Source organism: Vulpes lagopus, chromosome 3 (genome assembly GCF_018345385.1).
Source record: "Vulpes lagopus strain Blue_001 chromosome 3, ASM1834538v1, whole genome shotgun sequence".
NCBI lineage: Eukaryota > Metazoa > Chordata > Mammalia > Carnivora > Canidae > Vulpes > Vulpes lagopus.
In genome coordinates, this window is record NC_054826.1 from 59,136,084 (window position 1) to 59,152,893 (window position 16,810).

The following is a 16,810-nucleotide window of genomic DNA, read 5'->3' on the forward strand; positions in this document are numbered from 1 at the left end:
TGTGGCCTTTGTGTCAAGCTTTTTTCTCCACTGAGCATAGTGTTTTCCACGTCAGAGCACGATCACTGCTTCATTCCCTTTTGCAGCTGGTGATAGTCGGTCGTATGGCTGTGCCACATTTTACTCAGGCATCAGTCAATGGCCATTTGGCTTGTTTGCACGTTCTGGCTATTATGAATAGTGCTATGAATATTAGGCACAAGTTTTTGGGGGGACATGTTTTCATTTCTCTTGGGTCTATAACTCGGGATGGAATTGCTGAGTCAAACACGGATTCCATGTTTAAGTTTCTAAGGAACCACCAGACTGTTCTCTGTATCACTTTACACTCCCACCAACAATATGTATTTAAGGTTTTTGATTTTTCCACATTTCACCAGCTGTCCTTTTGATTATAGCCATCATACTAGGTGGGAAGTGGTAACTCACTGTGGTTTTTTTTTTTTTTTCCACTGTGGTTTTAAGTCGCATTTGTCTAATCATGATGAGCATCTTTGCTTGTGTTTTCTTGGCCATTTGTCTTTTTTGGAGAAATGTCTATTCAAGTCCTTTGCCCATTTTTAAAACTGTGTTGTCTTTTTGTTGTTGAGTGGTTAAGAGATCTTTATGTATTGTGGATACATAAAGGCTTTTATCAGATCTATGACTTGCAAATATTTTGCCCCATTCTGTGGGCTGTCTCTATACTTTGCCAGTGTCTCTCGAAATACAAAAGTTTAATCTTGATGAAGTCCTATTAACTATTTGTTGTTGTTGTTTCCTATGCTTTTGGTGTCATATCTAAGAATCCACTGCCAAATCCATGGTCATGAATATTTATTTCTGTTTCCTTCTAAGATTTTTATAGCATTAGCTGTTACCTTTAGTTCTTTGATCTACTTTGGATTGTTTTTTGTATATGGTGTGAGGTGGGTCTTCAACTTCATCCTTTTGTTTGTGGATGTGCAGTTGTCCCTGCATTATTTGTTGAAGAGAGTATTCTTATCTCATCAAATGGTTCTGGTACTCTTGTCAAAAATCAGTCAGGACAGATGTTTAGGTTTCTCGATTCCATCCCATTTATATGTCTATCTTTATTCCAATATTACACTGTTTGAATTACTGTAGCTTTGTAGTAATTTTTGAAATGAAGAAGTGTGAGATCCCTGACTTAGTTGTTCTTTCCAAGACTGTGTTTTGGCTATTTGGGGGACCAGTCCTTTGCAATGCCATATGAGTTTTAAGATCACCTTGTCCAGGTCTGCAAAAAGGCAGTGGAATTTTTATAGGGATTAGCCTAAAACTGCAGATCAATTTGCAGAGTATTTGCTATATCAATAATACCGAATCTTCCAATCCATGAGCACAGGATGTTTTCTCTTTTTTGTATTTTTGGGTGTAAAGTCTTGTAAGACCTAGTTAAATTTATCCTTTTGTTCTTTTTGATATTATAAATGGAATCTTAATTTTATTTTCAGATTGTTCACTGCCAGTATACAGAAACACAACTGATTTTTAGTTTTTTTAAGCATTTTTAAAATTTAAATTTAGTTTGTCAACATATAGTATAACACCCAGTGCTTATCCCATCAGATGCCCTCCTCAGTGCCTGTCACCCAGTCACCCCATCCCCCCACCCACCTTCTCTTCTGCTACCCTTTATTACCCAGAGTCAGGAGTCTCTCATGGTTTGTCTCCCTCTCTAATTTTTCCCACTCAATTCCCCTCCTTCCCTTATAATCCCTTTCACTGTTTCTTATATTCCACATATGAGTGAAACCATATGATGTTTGTCCTTCTCCGATTGACTTATTTCACTCAGCATCATACCCTCCAGTTCCACACAACTGATCTTTGTATTTCGATCATGTATCCTATATTCTGCAACTCTGTCAAATTCATTTGCCTCGAATAATTTCTTTGTGTATCTGATTTATGATTTTTTTCTTTTTTTTAATTATTTTATTTTATTTATTTATGATAGGCACACAGTGAGAGAGAGAGAGAGGCAGAGACATAGGCAGAGGGAGAAGCAGGCTCCATGCACCGGGAGCCCGACGTGGGATTCGATCTGGGTCTCCAGGATCGCGCCCTGGGCCAAAGGCGGGCGCTAAACCGCTGCACCACTCAGGGATCCCCTGATTTATGATTTTCTACATAAAATCGTGTCATCTGTGAATAGAAAGTTTGACTTATTTCCAATTTGGATGCCTTTTCTTTTTCTTGCCTAATTGCCCTGTCTAGAGTTTCCAATACAGTGTTGACTAGTAGTGGCAAGAGCAAACATCTTTGTCTCATTTCTGATCTTAGGTGAAAGCTTTCATTTTTTCACCATTAAATAATTTAGTGGCTTTTTTTTTTTTTAAAGATTTTATTTATTCATGAGAGAGACAGAAAGAGGCAGAGACATAGGCTGAAGGGGAAGCAGGCTCCATGCAGGGAGCCCTATGTGGGACTTGATCCCAGGACCCTGGGATCACGCCCTGAGCCGAAGGCAGACGCTCAATCGCTAAGCCACCCAAGTGTCCCCAGCTGTTGCTTTTCATAGATGCCCTTTATATCAGGTTGATAAATATTTTTAGTTTCTTATTTTTTTTATTTATTTTATTTTTTATTTTTAGTTTCTTATTTTTTTATTTTAATCATCCAAGTGTTGGGTTTTCTCAAATGCTTTTCTCCATCAGTTGAGATGATTGTGTGGTTTTTATCTCCCTTTGTTCTCTTAATAATGTGTATTGCACGAACTAACTTTTGTATATTGAATGATCCTTGTATTTCTCTGATAGATCTCACCTGGTCATGGTAGCTAAACCTTTAAATATGCTGCTAGATTCAGTTTGCTATTTCACTGAAGATTTTTGCACTATTCTTGTGATCTCTGTCTGGCTTTGGTATCAGGGTAATTCTGGTCTCATATAATGAGGTAGGAAGTGTTCCCTCTTCTATGTTTTGGGAAGAGTTTGAGCAGGGTTGGTGTTACTTCTTTGAATGCTTGATTGAATCCACCATGAAGTCTGCTGGTCCTGGCTTTTTCTTTGTTGAGAGGGCTTTATTAAAACTGACTTAATTTCTCTTTTTTAAAATTTAATTTCTTATTACAGGAGTATTCAGATTTTCTATTTTTTCTTGAGTCAGCTTTGGGAATTTGGGTTTCTAGGAACTTTCCATTTTATCTAGGTTATCTAATATGTTGACATACAACTGCTAACAGTATTTTCTTATAATTTTATGATAAATTTAAAATAAATAAGATTTTATTTCTATAAGGTTGTTATTAATGTTCCCACTTTCATTTCTGACTTCAGTAACTGGGTCTCCTCTTTATGTCAACCTAAAAGTTTGTTAATTTTATTGATCTTTCCAAAGAACCACTTTTTTTGTTTTATTGATCCTATTGTTTCTCTATTCTGTTTTATCTGTGTTCTAATATTTATTTTCTTCCTTCCAGCTGCTTTGGGTTTAGCTTGTTTTTTTTTTTGTTTTGTTTTCTAATTCCTTAAAGAGAAGGTTAGGTTATTGGTTTGAAATCTTTTTTTCCTTTTTAGTGTTGGCATTTATAGCTATATCCTTCCCTCTGAACATTTTTTTCAAAGTATGTTTAGCTTCCACATATTTGTAAAATTTTCAGATTTCCTCCTGTTAATTTCTAATTTCATTCTGTTGTGGTCATAGAAGTATTCTGTATAGTTTTGATCTTTTAAAATTTAGATTGTTTTGTGGTTTATGTGGAGGATTTTTCATGTGCACTGAGAAAAATGTATACTCTGTTGTTGATGGCTCAACTGTTCTGTATGTCTGTTAGGTCTAGTTGGTTTATAGTGTTGTTCAAGTTTTCTCTTTCCTTATTATCTTTTGTCTAATTGTTCTATCCAGTAGGAAAATTAGATGTTGAAGTCTCCAACTAATACTATTTCTCCCTTCAATTCTGTCAGGTTTTCTTTCAAGGTTTCTGGGACTCTACTGTTAGGTGCATGTATGTTTATAATTGTTATCTCGATGGGTTAGCCTTTTTATCAGGATATAAATGTCCTTTGTCTGCCAATCTCTGCCTTTTTGAGAGTTTATGCGATTTATATTTAAAGCAATTACTAATAAATAAAGGCTTGTACCATTTTGCTATTTGTTTTCTATGTTATATATTTTGGGGCTCCTTAGTTCCATTATTGCCATATTTTCTGTGAAATAGATGGGTTTCAAATATACCATTTTTATTTCCTTCTCAGTTCTTCTATTATGTTTTAGTTATTTCCTGGGAGTAAATTAACCTCTTAATTGAAAAAAAAGGAAAGTATTTATTTATTTATTTAGAAAGAATGCAAATTGGGAGGGGCAGAGAGGAAGAGAATCTCAAGCAGATTCTGGGCTGAGCATGGAGCCTGATGTCGGGCTTGATCCTATAACCCTGAGATCATGATCTGAGCTGAAATCAAGAGTTGAGTACTTAACCAACTGAGCCACCCAGGTGCCCCTAACATCTTAATTTATAACAACCTGTTTTGAATTAATACCAAGTTTCAATGGTATATAAAATCTTTGCTCCTACATAGCTCCACAACCTTCCTTTATGTTACTGTCACAAATTACATCTTTATACATTCTGTGCCCATCACCAGTTATAATTATTGTTTGGTGTCGTCTTTAAATCATATAGAAAAAAAAGAGCTACCAAACCAAAAATCTATATATTAATGTTTATGTTTACCTACGTACTTACCTTTACTGTCTTTTCTTCTGTCATATGTATTTGAGTTACTGCTCAGTATCATTTCAGCTTGAAGGACTTTCTTTAGTGTTTCTTATAGGGCAGGTGTACTAGCAGCAAACCATCTCAGTTTTTGTTTATCCAGGAATATCTTAATGTCTCCTTCATCTTTAAGGAATATACTGCCAGATATAGGATTCCTGGTTGACATTTCTTTTCTTTCAGCACACTAATTATGCCATCCCTTCTGTCCTGCATGGTTTCTGACAAGAAATCAGATGTTTGTGACAAGATCCCTTGTATGTGAAAAGTTGGTTCTCTACTGCTTTCAGGATTCTTTGTCTTTTGACAGTTATAATGTGTCGCCATGTGGATCATTTTGTTTATCTTGCTTATAGTTCACTGAGCTTCTACATGTCACTGGACATGTAGATTAATTTTGTCCATCAAATTTGGTAAGTTTTCAGCTATTGTTCCTTCAGCTATTTCTACTTTCTCTCTTCTCTCCGGACTCCCATTACACGTTAATACACTTGATGCTGTCTCACAGGTCTCTTAGGTTCTGTTAATTTTTCTTCATTCCCTTTATCTTTTGTTTCTCAGATTGGGAAATCTGAACTGGCCTATCTTAAAGTTTGTTGGTGCTTTCTGCCTTCTTCAATAACCTTTTAAACCCCTCTAGTGAATTCTTCACTTTTATTGTACTTTTTCAACTCCAGAATTTCTATTTGGTTCCTTTTTATAATAACAGAAATTTTATGTCTTTTAATATAGATTTTATTTCTATTATGAAATTATAAAAAGGAACCAAATAGAAATTTGCATTTTAAAAACCATTTAAAGTCTTTGTTTAAGTCCAATATCTGAGTGTTCCTCTTTCAGATTTCTTGTTTTCCTGTGTATGGGCCCTATTTTCTTGTTTTGCATGCCTCAATTTTGTTGAAAAGGAGGCATTTTGAACATTATATTGCCACAACTCTGGAAACCAGAGTCTTCCCCTTTCCCAGAACTTATTGTTGCTACTTTCTGTATTAGTTGTAGTTTAGTGAATTTTCTGAACTATTTTTTTATTGTTTTTTGAACTAATTTTTAAAAGTTTGTATTGTCAGGTGAGGCCATCAAAGTCTTTGAATTCAGTTAGCTTAGTGGTCACTAATGATTCAACAAATTTCCTTAAACTTCTGGAACCAATTCCCTGTCCTACACCCCCAAAACCTCCCAGTCTTTGCGGATGTGTTCTTTTATTTATTTACTTACATTTGTTTTTATTTAAGCTCTATCTGCCAACATATAGTATAACACCCAGGGCTCATTCCATCAAGTGCCCTCCTCAGTGCCTGTCACCCAGTAACCCCATCCCTGCGGATGTGTTCTGTATGTGTCGGAGCCAAGTGGTCTATGACTGCCTCAGTCTTCACTTCCCACTTGTGCAGAGCCAGAAGGTCAGCCAAAGGTAGCACTTAGAGCCTTCTCAGGTTTTTCCTAAGCATGCATTCTGCTCTGGGCATGTGTGTGGCCTTCTAGATTGCTAGGGTGGGAGCTCTCCAAAACCATTATTCCCCAAAGTATCTCATTGTCAGCCTCTCTTCCCCGACCTTTTAGTTTCCTGTTTGCCCCAACTGTTATCCCTCCTCCAGGCATCAGTGATGAATACATATGCCTTCAAAGGTCCCCCAGGGCTACCACCACCACCACCCTGGAAGAGTTCCAAATTAGGTGAGATGAAAGCAAGTCATTTGAGCCAGTCTTTCAGGGAGCAACTAGACAGATCAAAATATCCAAAGTCCTTGAGAACAAGATCCATTTTATTCTCTCCAGTGCTAAGAACCCATACAGGGACTGTGGGATATAGTTTATGAGGCTGCTGCCAACCTGGGATTGGGGGTTGCGGGGGATGGGGCTGGGGTAAGTGAAAATACAACAAAACTGTCACTGAGCCTTCTTTTCTCAAGCATTGTCTGGTTGCTGCAGACTTTCCATTAGTTTTCAGTTTGGATAACGTTGATTCTGAGAGTTCTTGCCATCTTATTGGTTACTTTTGTGCAAGAGGGACATTTTTGGAGGTACCTACTCCACCAATTTTGCTGACTACATTTAAGTTTAAGAAGTTCTGGTCTAGTCTTTCCTTTTACAAAGGAACAATAAAGGCCCCAAGAGGGTGGGGGTACTTCTCCAGGGTCACACAGCAAATCAGTGGTTGACCTGAGAAGAGGACAGGATGCTTGACTTCCAGATTGTGCTCCTTCTGTTTCAGGACAATGTTAGCTCTAACTTTTGGAAGAAAGTAGGTTCAGAGTGGGAACCAGTATCGGGCCAAGGAGAGCTTTCCAAGGAGTGAGGGCTGAGGGTGGGAGCCTCTTGTAGAGCTGAGGGCTTCACTGATTGCATCTTTTACTGAGAGAATTCCTGTAAGAGGCCAGGTAGAGGACTGAGTAATGATGTCCCTGTCTCTTAAAAGAACACAGACAGAGGACTTCCAGGTATGATGGGGTGAAAATTTAAGCTGTTATCTGCCTGGGGAAGATACCTGTGATGATTTAGCTTGGTTTCTGTTTTCAAGTCTGACTCCACTTCCATCAGCCAGGGCAGGGAGGAACTGGCAGCAGAAATAAGGGGCTAAGTCCTAAGCTAGAGCTAGAACTCCTTGCCAAAGCAAGAGGAGGGTCATGGCATAGTCACCTAGCTGTCACTCTGATCATGGGCATTTGCAAAGGTTCATCTTTTAAATCCCTCTTGCCAAAGCTGGGAGTACATTTGTCCCATCTTCCATCACCTGACTGAATTCCAAACACAGCCTGCCTTCACCTCCCCTGCTGCCCTCTGTGTGAACGAAAACCTCTGTCTCAGAAGTTCTGTCTCAGCCCAGGAGCATTTAGATCAGCATCAGAATGACAAGGCAAGCAGGATAGAGAAGCAGTTTCCTGGCCCCCAGGCCTGCTCAGATCTGTGAGGCTGGGTCCCAGGGACCTGCATCTTAACAAGCTCCTCAGGTGATTCCCTTGTACATAAGGGTTTGAGAGCCTAATATACAGCAAGGATGATTTCCTCAATTTTGTACCCAAGCCAAGTGACTGACTTGCCTTACCCTAGTCCTGGTCCTGCCCCTAACACAGTGCTCCCTCCGATGCCCCACAGGTGCTGAGAATTCACTCAGTGCTGAATTCACCTGGTATCTCACCCTCTAGTAGCTCTTCTGGAAGTGACATTGGATGTGTAGCAAGAACTGGTCTTGACTAACATCTCCAGGAGGGAGAAAAAGATCCCCTTTGTGTGGGTTTCTCCCAGAAAGATGACCTGTAAGGTTGAAGGTCTCCCTCCTCATCTTTTTTGTCCTGAGCATAATCAACAGAGTTAATAAAGTCCCATTGACGTTGGAAGGCAGTAAATGTCTTCGCCCCTGGTGGGAGCTCAGTGAGGAGCTCATGCTGTCCTCCAGCCTGTACCTAATACGGGTTGAGTCTCAAGGGCATGACCAAGAGGGTGCGTGAGGGACAGGACAGTAGACAGAAACCAGGACCGGGACCAGGATGAATACGGATGATCCCCAAGTGTGTGGACAAGGGCTCTCAGACTCGCAGGCCCACAGGGGCCAAATAGGTGACACACAACAGGGAGTGGTGGGGCCTGAGGCAAAATGGAGAGCTCATGAGTACAGGTGCAGCTGCAGATGGCTCCAGCAGCTCGGCTTGCAGGGCTGCCGGAATCGGAGTTTTCAAGAAAGCCAGAATTTCAGGTTTTTAAAAAACATAAACTCTCTTAAGAACCTAAATGCTGGCAATACATTCAAATGCTGGAAAGACTCTTTGGAGACTTAAGTAAGTGCACATAGTCAGATGCGGCCTGACACTGGGCTGCGAGCGCTGGTGCAGACAGCAAGGTGGAGAGCATCTAGGGGGCTGAATATGGGCCTGGCTGATCTACAGGGCCTCAGGGGGCTGAATATGGGCCTGGCACCAGGGTCCGGCTGACTTCACCTAAGTTGTGTCCGCCAGTCAGTCCATCCCACCAGGCAGCGCCCACCTGGCACCCAAGAGCGAGGGGCCTGCCCAAGGGAGGAGCACGGTGGCCAAGCATGCTGGGTGTTGCTCAAGAGGCTGCAGGTACGGATACGAGGGCACCTGGAATGAAGAGCAGGGCCTACCATGGACTCCAGCAATTTCTCTGGCTCCGGCAGGTGGGTCAGCTCATGGCTGCCCCCTCCCGCATGGGACATCTCTCCTCTGTGTCCAGGGGAGAGTGAGGAGCCGGGGGGCTTTCCCAGGCAGGTGTCCACTCTGGGGACAAGTCATTCTCTGGGGCCCCTGCCAGGGTCCAGCTGGCTTGACCTCTCACCTCAGTCTGTAAATCTCCCCTTTCTAAACTTCCAACAACGGAGGTCAGAAGGGAGTCAGTGGAGACCCAGGGTCAGCAAGGCAAGCTCTAGGCTGCTGGACAGAACGATGTTCGGAAACTCTGCTTCTTCTGGACTCACCCTCTCCTAACGACACCGACCAAGGGGCCAAAGGCCCAGCGGGGCCACAGCCAGTGCACCCTCTGGGACCGAAGTGTCCCTTGCCTTGGGGTTGTCCCCACCCTCCTCTCTGGCCTACCCCAGGGGTCATGCATGCGCCCTCCTACTCGTGCCTGTCCTTCAGGACCTGGATGAAGGACCACACTCGTCCCACCCGTACTGAGTGGACTGAGCCGCCCTCGCATCCGACCACAACCCACCCTTCAGCATCTGGGCCCGAACGTGGATTTCCAGAACCTCCCTTCTCATTCCTCTGCAAATGGCCACCTAACCTCACAGTTTCCCGAGCATAAGTCTCTACTTAAAGTCATTGAAATTTTCACTGGCTACTCAGGCCAGAACCCTGAGCTACAGGCAGAATTGAGAGGCCGAAGAAAACAAGCTGGCACCAGGGAAACATTTCCAAAACGTTCCAGAACTGGCTGACTTTAATTTCGAAAGTTTTTGGCTATTGACATTGGGGTTTAAGGCACATTCCAAATTACGAGAAGCCCTGTCACTGGCAGGGAGCTGGCTTTGTTCTCATGGTTTTGCGTGGAAGAGGGAACAGATGACTTTCTGGCCTTTTTCTTTCTTTCTTCTTCTTCTTCTTCTTCTTCTTTTTTTTTTTTTCCCTTTTCTAAGAAAACTCTAAGGAGTGAGTTTGGCAATAACAAAGCTGATGACACATTCTCACCAGACGCAAAGATTACCGTTAAAGGTCTTCCCTTTTACTCCTTACTGAGGACACGGTGCTCCCCCGCCAACTACTCTCACCTGAAATGTGTACGCAGCAAAGGCCTGTATGGGTCTGTCTGGCGAGGACTATTAAAAAAAAAGATGCCTCCGAATAAAAATATAGATTACATGACTAATAGGAAGCCGAGACTCAGCCACAAGCAAAAGGGAATGACTGCACGAGTCGAGAGATAAAATGTCTACTTTAGCAGCAAGCGGCTGTGAGGGCTGGGGAGGAAGAGGCGCCCTGAGAGAGGGACCCAGATCCTACAGCACGAGCATGACGCACGGAGCAGGAGAGGAGGGCGGAGGAGGACGGGCCAGGCTCTACTGACGGACGGGCTGCACCGGGACACCTGGGGGGCTCTTTTGTGGATTTGTTAGGAACAGATGGACACTCTTTTGACCTTGTCCTGGCATCGCTGTTGCCGGCAGGTGGACGGAAGTGAGCCACCCGTCACAGCTCAGTCGTTGCCACCGCAGATCTTCAGCAGAATCTTCTGGTAATCCCCCGAAGTGTCTCCCTGGTTGGAGAAACAAGGAAGACATCAGTTAGGGGAGCCGTGGCGGGTTTTAGCCTCCTATCTCCTGATTTACTTCTGCCCCGAGCGCGCCTGCAGGGAGGCAGGCCCAGTGGGGAGACGCCCCCCTGCGCGGTCCCGGGGCAGGAAGGCCCACACACCCGGCACCATGGAGCCCCCACGTAGTGCAGTGTGGTTCAGGCTCCCCAGCCCGCTGCTGAGAAAGACAGCTGTGCTCACCCCAATGATCAAAGTCAGACCTTTAAACAATAAAAACCCTTAACTCAGGGCAAACTCGTGGTAGTCTTTTCCCTGTGCGTTTTCACTGCGCTGCATTGAGACTGTGCGTAATGCACTACCACGGGCGCTCCGGGGTGAGCCTACCGTGACAGGATTATCTGGGTGTCCCAGCTCACCCCAGCCTCTCCTCCCCCTGACCCTGTTGCACTCACATAGAAGAGATGAACACAATTACCTAACTTCTTTAAAAATATATATGTATTTCTTTATTGTAAATAATTTTATGTAGTATTATTTTTTTAAAGTAAGCTCTAGGCCTAACATGGGGCTTGAGTCGCACGCTCTGCTGACTGAGCCGGCCAGGCACCCCACTCTTAGCTAACTCCTGATTGTTTCCTTCCACCATGACCTTCCTCGGAGGCGAGGCCTACGGCTCCTGGTCAATAGTTACTCCGCCTCTGCATCAACAGTATCGGCTTTACAGCAAGAAGACGGAGATCGACTGTTCTCAGTGACAGGCCCAACGTCAAATCTGAGGGAGTCTGGAATCAGAACCTGGTTGCGGTGACTTTGGCTTCAAGGCTCACCCAAGTTTGGACTTTAACGGTCAGAAGGAATTCATCTTGTCAGACTGGCCCTGGCATGCGGTGATACCTCGTTCAAGGCCCCCTGAACTCCTGAGCGAGTACGACTGTTCTCCCTGCCTTGGGCATGATGGAGCTGGGGTTCAGGGAGGGTGAGGAAGGGCTCAAGGTCACACAGTTAGCAAGCGGAAGAGCCAGGCGGGACTGCAGGCCCGTGACCCCAGCGCCCTCGCAGTCAAGAGCTTCCTACACTGCCTCTGCCGTGAGGCTGGGTGAGGGGGAACCTTGGGACGGGCGTCCTCACTGACCGGTCACAGACTCACAGGGTGACCGAGGACCAAGGTGGGGAAGCCCTGCAGGGTCAAGATCCAGCCTGCCCTCAGCTGCTTACAAGAGTCTGGGGGCAACTGGGCAAAAAGCTGAAGTCAAGGAGAGCACACATGGAGCCCATGGGCAAGAGGCCCGGAGTTCTGAGCAGGGAGGTACAGGGGACCACGGGGGTGGCCCGGGGGACCCCAGAGAGACGTACCGAGATGTCGTGGTACAGCGACTTGCCGTACAGCCGCTTATACTCCATTCTGATGTCCAGGAGGTCGATCTCACTGCGAGACACCATGATGCGAATCAGGGTCCGGTCCTTCGTTCCCGCTCCCTGAAGAGAGTCCACCAAGGGCATGAGCAATGGGTCTCCTTACTGTCCCACCTTCCCGCCCGTGGCCCTCTGTCTGCTTGGCTGACAGCTGGCTTTTCTCGTGCCTTCTGCCCTGGGCAAGGTCCTGGTCACAGGTGGGGCTGAGACCTGCCCCCACCCCCTGCCCAGACCCCTGCATGTGGGAGGCACGTACCCTCATGGCCTTGTTGAGCCTCTCGGCAAAGAAGGCTGGGGTATTCTTGAGACATTTCACTAGGAGAGAAACAGAGCATAACTCGATCTGCAGGAAACTCGGTCCAAGGGGCCATTGGGAGAACGAGTGTCCTCGTAGGAGGCTGCACGTGAAACATCCACCTTCCTCTCCGCATTCTCCTCCCAGCTCAATTATCTGTGACCTTGGCTCCGGCTCTTTGGAACAGAAACACGCTGAGCCTGGACCCCAACCTCAACCTCCTCCCCGGCAACAATGTGGTGAAAGGAGCCATGTAGGGGGAGAAATCTGGCCGGTGGCAAGGAACGGTGTGCTGTACGCAGGGCGAGCTAGGGACTGTGACCCCCATGGACAGGGGACGGCTGAGTGGGGTGAATGCCTCAGAGGCCACAATCCCTGTATCATGGGGGGACACGCAGGGAAACGAGGAGGACTCATCATATGCCCCAGCGAGAGCCCCAGGAAAAGCGCAGCAAAAGACGGGCATGCTCTGACCTGCCCACAGGGCACAGAGAGGCAGCGAGGCCTCCGCCGGCGGGCCAAGCCCTCACAGCGGCGGCCGTGGGGCCCGTGAAGCCCTGCTGCAGAGGGCACCGGCGCTGCAAGGGGCGCCCCTCTGTTCCGGGAGCTCCGCCAGCTTTCCTTAGCAAGGGCCTCTTTTGCTGTTGCAAGTAGAAATCTTTCCACGTGTTTCCATCACAAACATCTGACAACTGCCTGCAGGGATGTATTTTTGGAGGAAACTTGGCAGGATATGAGTCATCTTCCTCCGGGGGAGCAGCTGGCTGCCCTCCCACTGGTGCCCACACTGCTGCTCCCTTCCCCAGGGCGGCGCTTGAAATAGAAACCAGACACCTCCAGGGCAGCTGGGAGGTACGGCGCCGCCGCTGCCCGGGCAGCAGGCGGGTTTCCCACCACTGAGGCACAGGGCTTGGCGTCTGTGTTTGCTGCGCTGCCCCACAGCCGGACGGTGGTGAGCACCCGGGGGACGGACAGTGCACCCCGGCCCCAGGCGCGCAGGCGGCAAGGCAGGCCCGAGACACCTACCCACGGCCAGCATGCCCTGCTCCAGGTCCCCGGACATCTCCCGGCAGATGCTCTTCTCAATGTCGCGACCTGTCATCCGCTGATACTCGTTGAAAACTAGTGGGAAGAGAGAAGGGACAAGTTGCAGACTGAATTCTGTCCCCACAGAGTCACCTCAGACAGTGACTGTTCTGCACATATAGCCTCTAAAGAGGTGATCTGGTTAAAACGAGGCCCTTAGCGTGGGTCCTGATCCAATCTGACCAGTGTCCTTGTAAGAAGAGATCTGGACACACGCGGGGACGCCAGGGACGCACACACAGGGGAGAGAGCCTGTTAGACACGGCGAGCAGCCGGCCACCCCGCAAGCCGGGGGGAGGCCTCAAAGACACGAATCCCGCCCGCGCCTTGGTGTTGGCCTCCCAGCCCCCAGCACGGGGAGAAAATAAGCATCTGTCGTGCACGTCACCAGGCCCGGGGTACTTTGCTATGGGCCCGAGCAAACCAACATGGGACACACGGTGAGGAGGCCTCCCGCTGTCGCTCGCTGTACCCCACGTGGCCCCACTGATTGGGCCCACCTGGCTCCCACGTCAGGCAGAGCCGCTCCTGGCAGCTCAGGCTCGCCCAGGTCATGCCTCGATACCCCACCCAGCACCCTCCACACATGGCGACAGGATTTGCGTTCTTCTCAGACCCCCTCACTTCCGGCCCGTGCCCACCCACGTTCCTTCTCCACCGTTCCACGGGTCTGTGTTGCCTATCGGACTGTGCGCTGACACCCATTGGGCCCCCATGGCAGCTGGACTCCAGGCTGCTCGCGAGGCAGGCGGCACAGGGGTCCCTCCGAGTCCTAGCTGCAGCTCTGACCCCGGATGTAAGCCTGCTTCCCCTGCCTGGGGCTCAGTTTCTGCCACTGCTCCCCGAACTTCTGCTATCTGCATGGCAGTGTCATGGTTTCTGCTGCGTCTGTAGGAGCCTTCAACCCTTAGTGTTTTCTTCAGATCACCTCCTTTGCTTTTCTCTTTAGTAATAATACTTGAGAAACCACAGCTTTGAGGAGTGACTTCTATAGTCTCTACTCATTAAATAATGACTAAGATGGGAATGTGTTCACTCACTGCAGTGTGGCTGGAGACCAAGACGTGCTCTGGAGCTTCCAGCTGGGTGACCTGACTCCCCAGCTGCCCGGCCCCCGGCCCCCACCGCTCCCTCAGCCTAACGGGAGCTCGCAAGCGCCTGCCGGGTGCAGCACGGCCTCAGTGCACGCACAGAACAAGTGCACAGGTGTCTGGCTCTCCCCTCCACACCGTGATGCTCACTGCACTGTCATTGTCAGTCCTCATCACCTCACGTGCTAGCCTTTCCCTTCCTCTGGCTCCTTCTTGGTCTCCTGTGCCGGCCAGGGCCCTGAGCAACACGGGATCTCTCCAGTTTCCCTCCCAAGGGAACTTCTTACGGTCCCAAGGCCCCAGACACCAATGACCCACCCAGAGCTCCCGAGCTTCCGTCTGCAGCCCAGACTTCTCCTGACCTCTGGAGTCCTAAACCCAGCTGCCCACCTGGACTCTCTAGCCCAAGCCTCCCGATTCTCTCCCCCTAAAGCCGGCTCCATCCACAGCTTCCTGACTTCGGGAGGGACGGATTCCCCTCCTCCGCCAGCCCGGCTGGGAGACAAGCTCGTGCCATCCTCCACCTCACACCCCACGTCCAAGCATCCAAGCAGGCCCGGAATCGGCCCCTCCTGCCTGCGACCCCTGCCACTGGGCCAGGTCACCAGCCTCTCCCTGGCACCACTGAGGCAGCCTCCCAGATGCTCTCCTGCTCTATAACTGAACCCTCCACCCTTTACAATACAACAGCCAACAACATGTAAAATCTAAGTGAAATCACATCCCCCGACCAACCAGAGCCCTCCAGTGCCTCCTGGTTTTACTCAGGATGAAAACCCAAGTCTGTGCGATTGTCCACAAGGCCACCCACCATCTCTCGCCTCCTCCAGTTCTCACTCACGCCACCTGCCCCAGCCTCACCAACCCCCTTTGCTATTTCTCAGTCGTGCTGGGACCCCCCTGCCCCCCGCCCCTGCTCAGGGCCTTTGCACGTGCAGCTCTCTCATGTTTTTAACTCAAACACCATTAGCTCAGCAAGGACCACCCCAAGCACCATCCCTAGCACCATCCCTGACCCCCGTGCCACTCCCTAACCGCTTCTAACTTTACTGTCTCTCAGCAAGGGATTTACCATCTGGCACAGATTTTACTTAATTTTTGTTTACTGCCTGTCTCCCAGAACAAGGATGTGAGCCTCAGGACAGCGGAGATTCCATAATGCTCTTCCCCACTGCTTCCCCATGTCCACTCCTGGACCCGGCACATGGCAGGAGCTTGGTTTACAGATCCTGAATGACTAAACAATGTACTTCTGTACAATGTATGATGGGTTGTTGTGCTCATGTTTGTCTGCTGCGCTTTGCACGGCGCTGGATCAGGTGCTCTTGAAGGCTCTCTCAACTCTGATTTCCACATTCTGGTGGATAAGGACAGCAGCCGGGAGGAGGCGGCCACTTCTCTCACACCTTCCTTTGCTTTCGCCCAGAACCAGGTGCACAGAAAAACTCGAGAAACCCGCTGCTAAGATCTTTTACATTGCCACCAGGGGGCTCTTTCAAGGAAGAGTAAACCCCACCCCAGACTTGGTAACTGCCAAGTCTCCCCATCATACCTCATCTGCCCTCATTTATCTGCCCCCAGGGAGGCTGGGGCCCACCTTACCTGCCACCAGGTGGGCCCGGCTCCGGGAGCACAGAATTGCGTTGAACTTGGACTCATCTGTTCCCAGGCGGTTCTCCCCAGCCGCATACAGCTCCTGGACAGAGGGGAAGACGGGCATACAGTGCAGGCCTCGCCCCAGAGACCAGGCCCAGGCCACTTACGTCAGCCCTGCAGGCCCACCGGGGAGGGAAGCGGGACCAGTGCCCTGGCTGTGCTCCAAGCACCATGCAGAACCAGACACCATCCACACATCTTGCTAGGTAACACAGGATTCTGAGGCAGGGTGGGTGTGCGGGGTGGGGGACGGGGATGGGACACTCAGGACCAGGAGAACCCAGGCCAACTGAGGCCAGGACAGGAACCCAGAGAGGAGGCAGCAGGCGATGGGGAGGGGAGCACAGAACAGGGGCTGGGCCGAAGTCCTAGCTCTGCTGCCAACTTGCCGCAGGACCCCCGCTTGGAGCCCCACTTCATCTCTGAAATGTGAAGGTCAGATTAGATTCAAGGTCACACACTTGAAGGCCTAAAGGGGTTAGCTGGGGAGCTGAAATGAGGGTAATAGGCCAGCATAAGGCCAGAGGGCGGTGCGGGTGAAGGGTAAGCACGCGCAGGGGTGATCACTTCTCAGCACCTGCCGGGCACTTTCATAGAGGAGACCCACAGTTGCCCGAAATCCAGATTCCTATGTAAAATTTCCCAATCTTTGTAAGGAGTTTCCCTATCCATAGGGGCAACAATCGATGACAATGAACACCATGACGACGAACAGACTGTAATTTTGGACGTGGGACGGCACATAGCGGGCACTTCCCCAGTGCCCCTGTGTATACCAGCACGGCATTTGCCAGTGGGCAGGATTCGCACTTGCCTATCACATTTTTGCAAGTCTGAGCC

At 48.3% G+C, this 16,810-nt stretch overlaps 1 protein-coding gene across 2 annotated transcripts in view; it reads right to left on the bottom strand.

The window, feature by feature from the left end:
- Positions 1-9,586: 9,586 nt before the first annotated feature.
- The window catches only part of ANXA11 (annexin A11), a 39,792-nt gene continuing 32,568 nt past the window's right edge, over positions 9,587-16,810 (bottom strand). For both annotated transcript variants that reach the window (XM_041749173.1, XM_041749172.1), the window contains 5 exons: positions 15,917-16,010; positions 13,164-13,259; positions 12,099-12,157; positions 11,783-11,905; positions 9,587-10,432 (listed from right to left, as the gene is read on the bottom strand). In XM_041749173.1, coding sequence (XP_041605107.1) covers positions 10,373-10,432; positions 11,783-11,905; positions 12,099-12,157; positions 13,164-13,259; positions 15,917-16,010 — 432 coding nt within the window. In that variant the 3' untranslated portion in view covers positions 9,587-10,372. The remainder of the gene's footprint in view (positions 10,433-11,782; positions 11,906-12,098; positions 12,158-13,163; positions 13,260-15,916; positions 16,011-16,810) is intronic.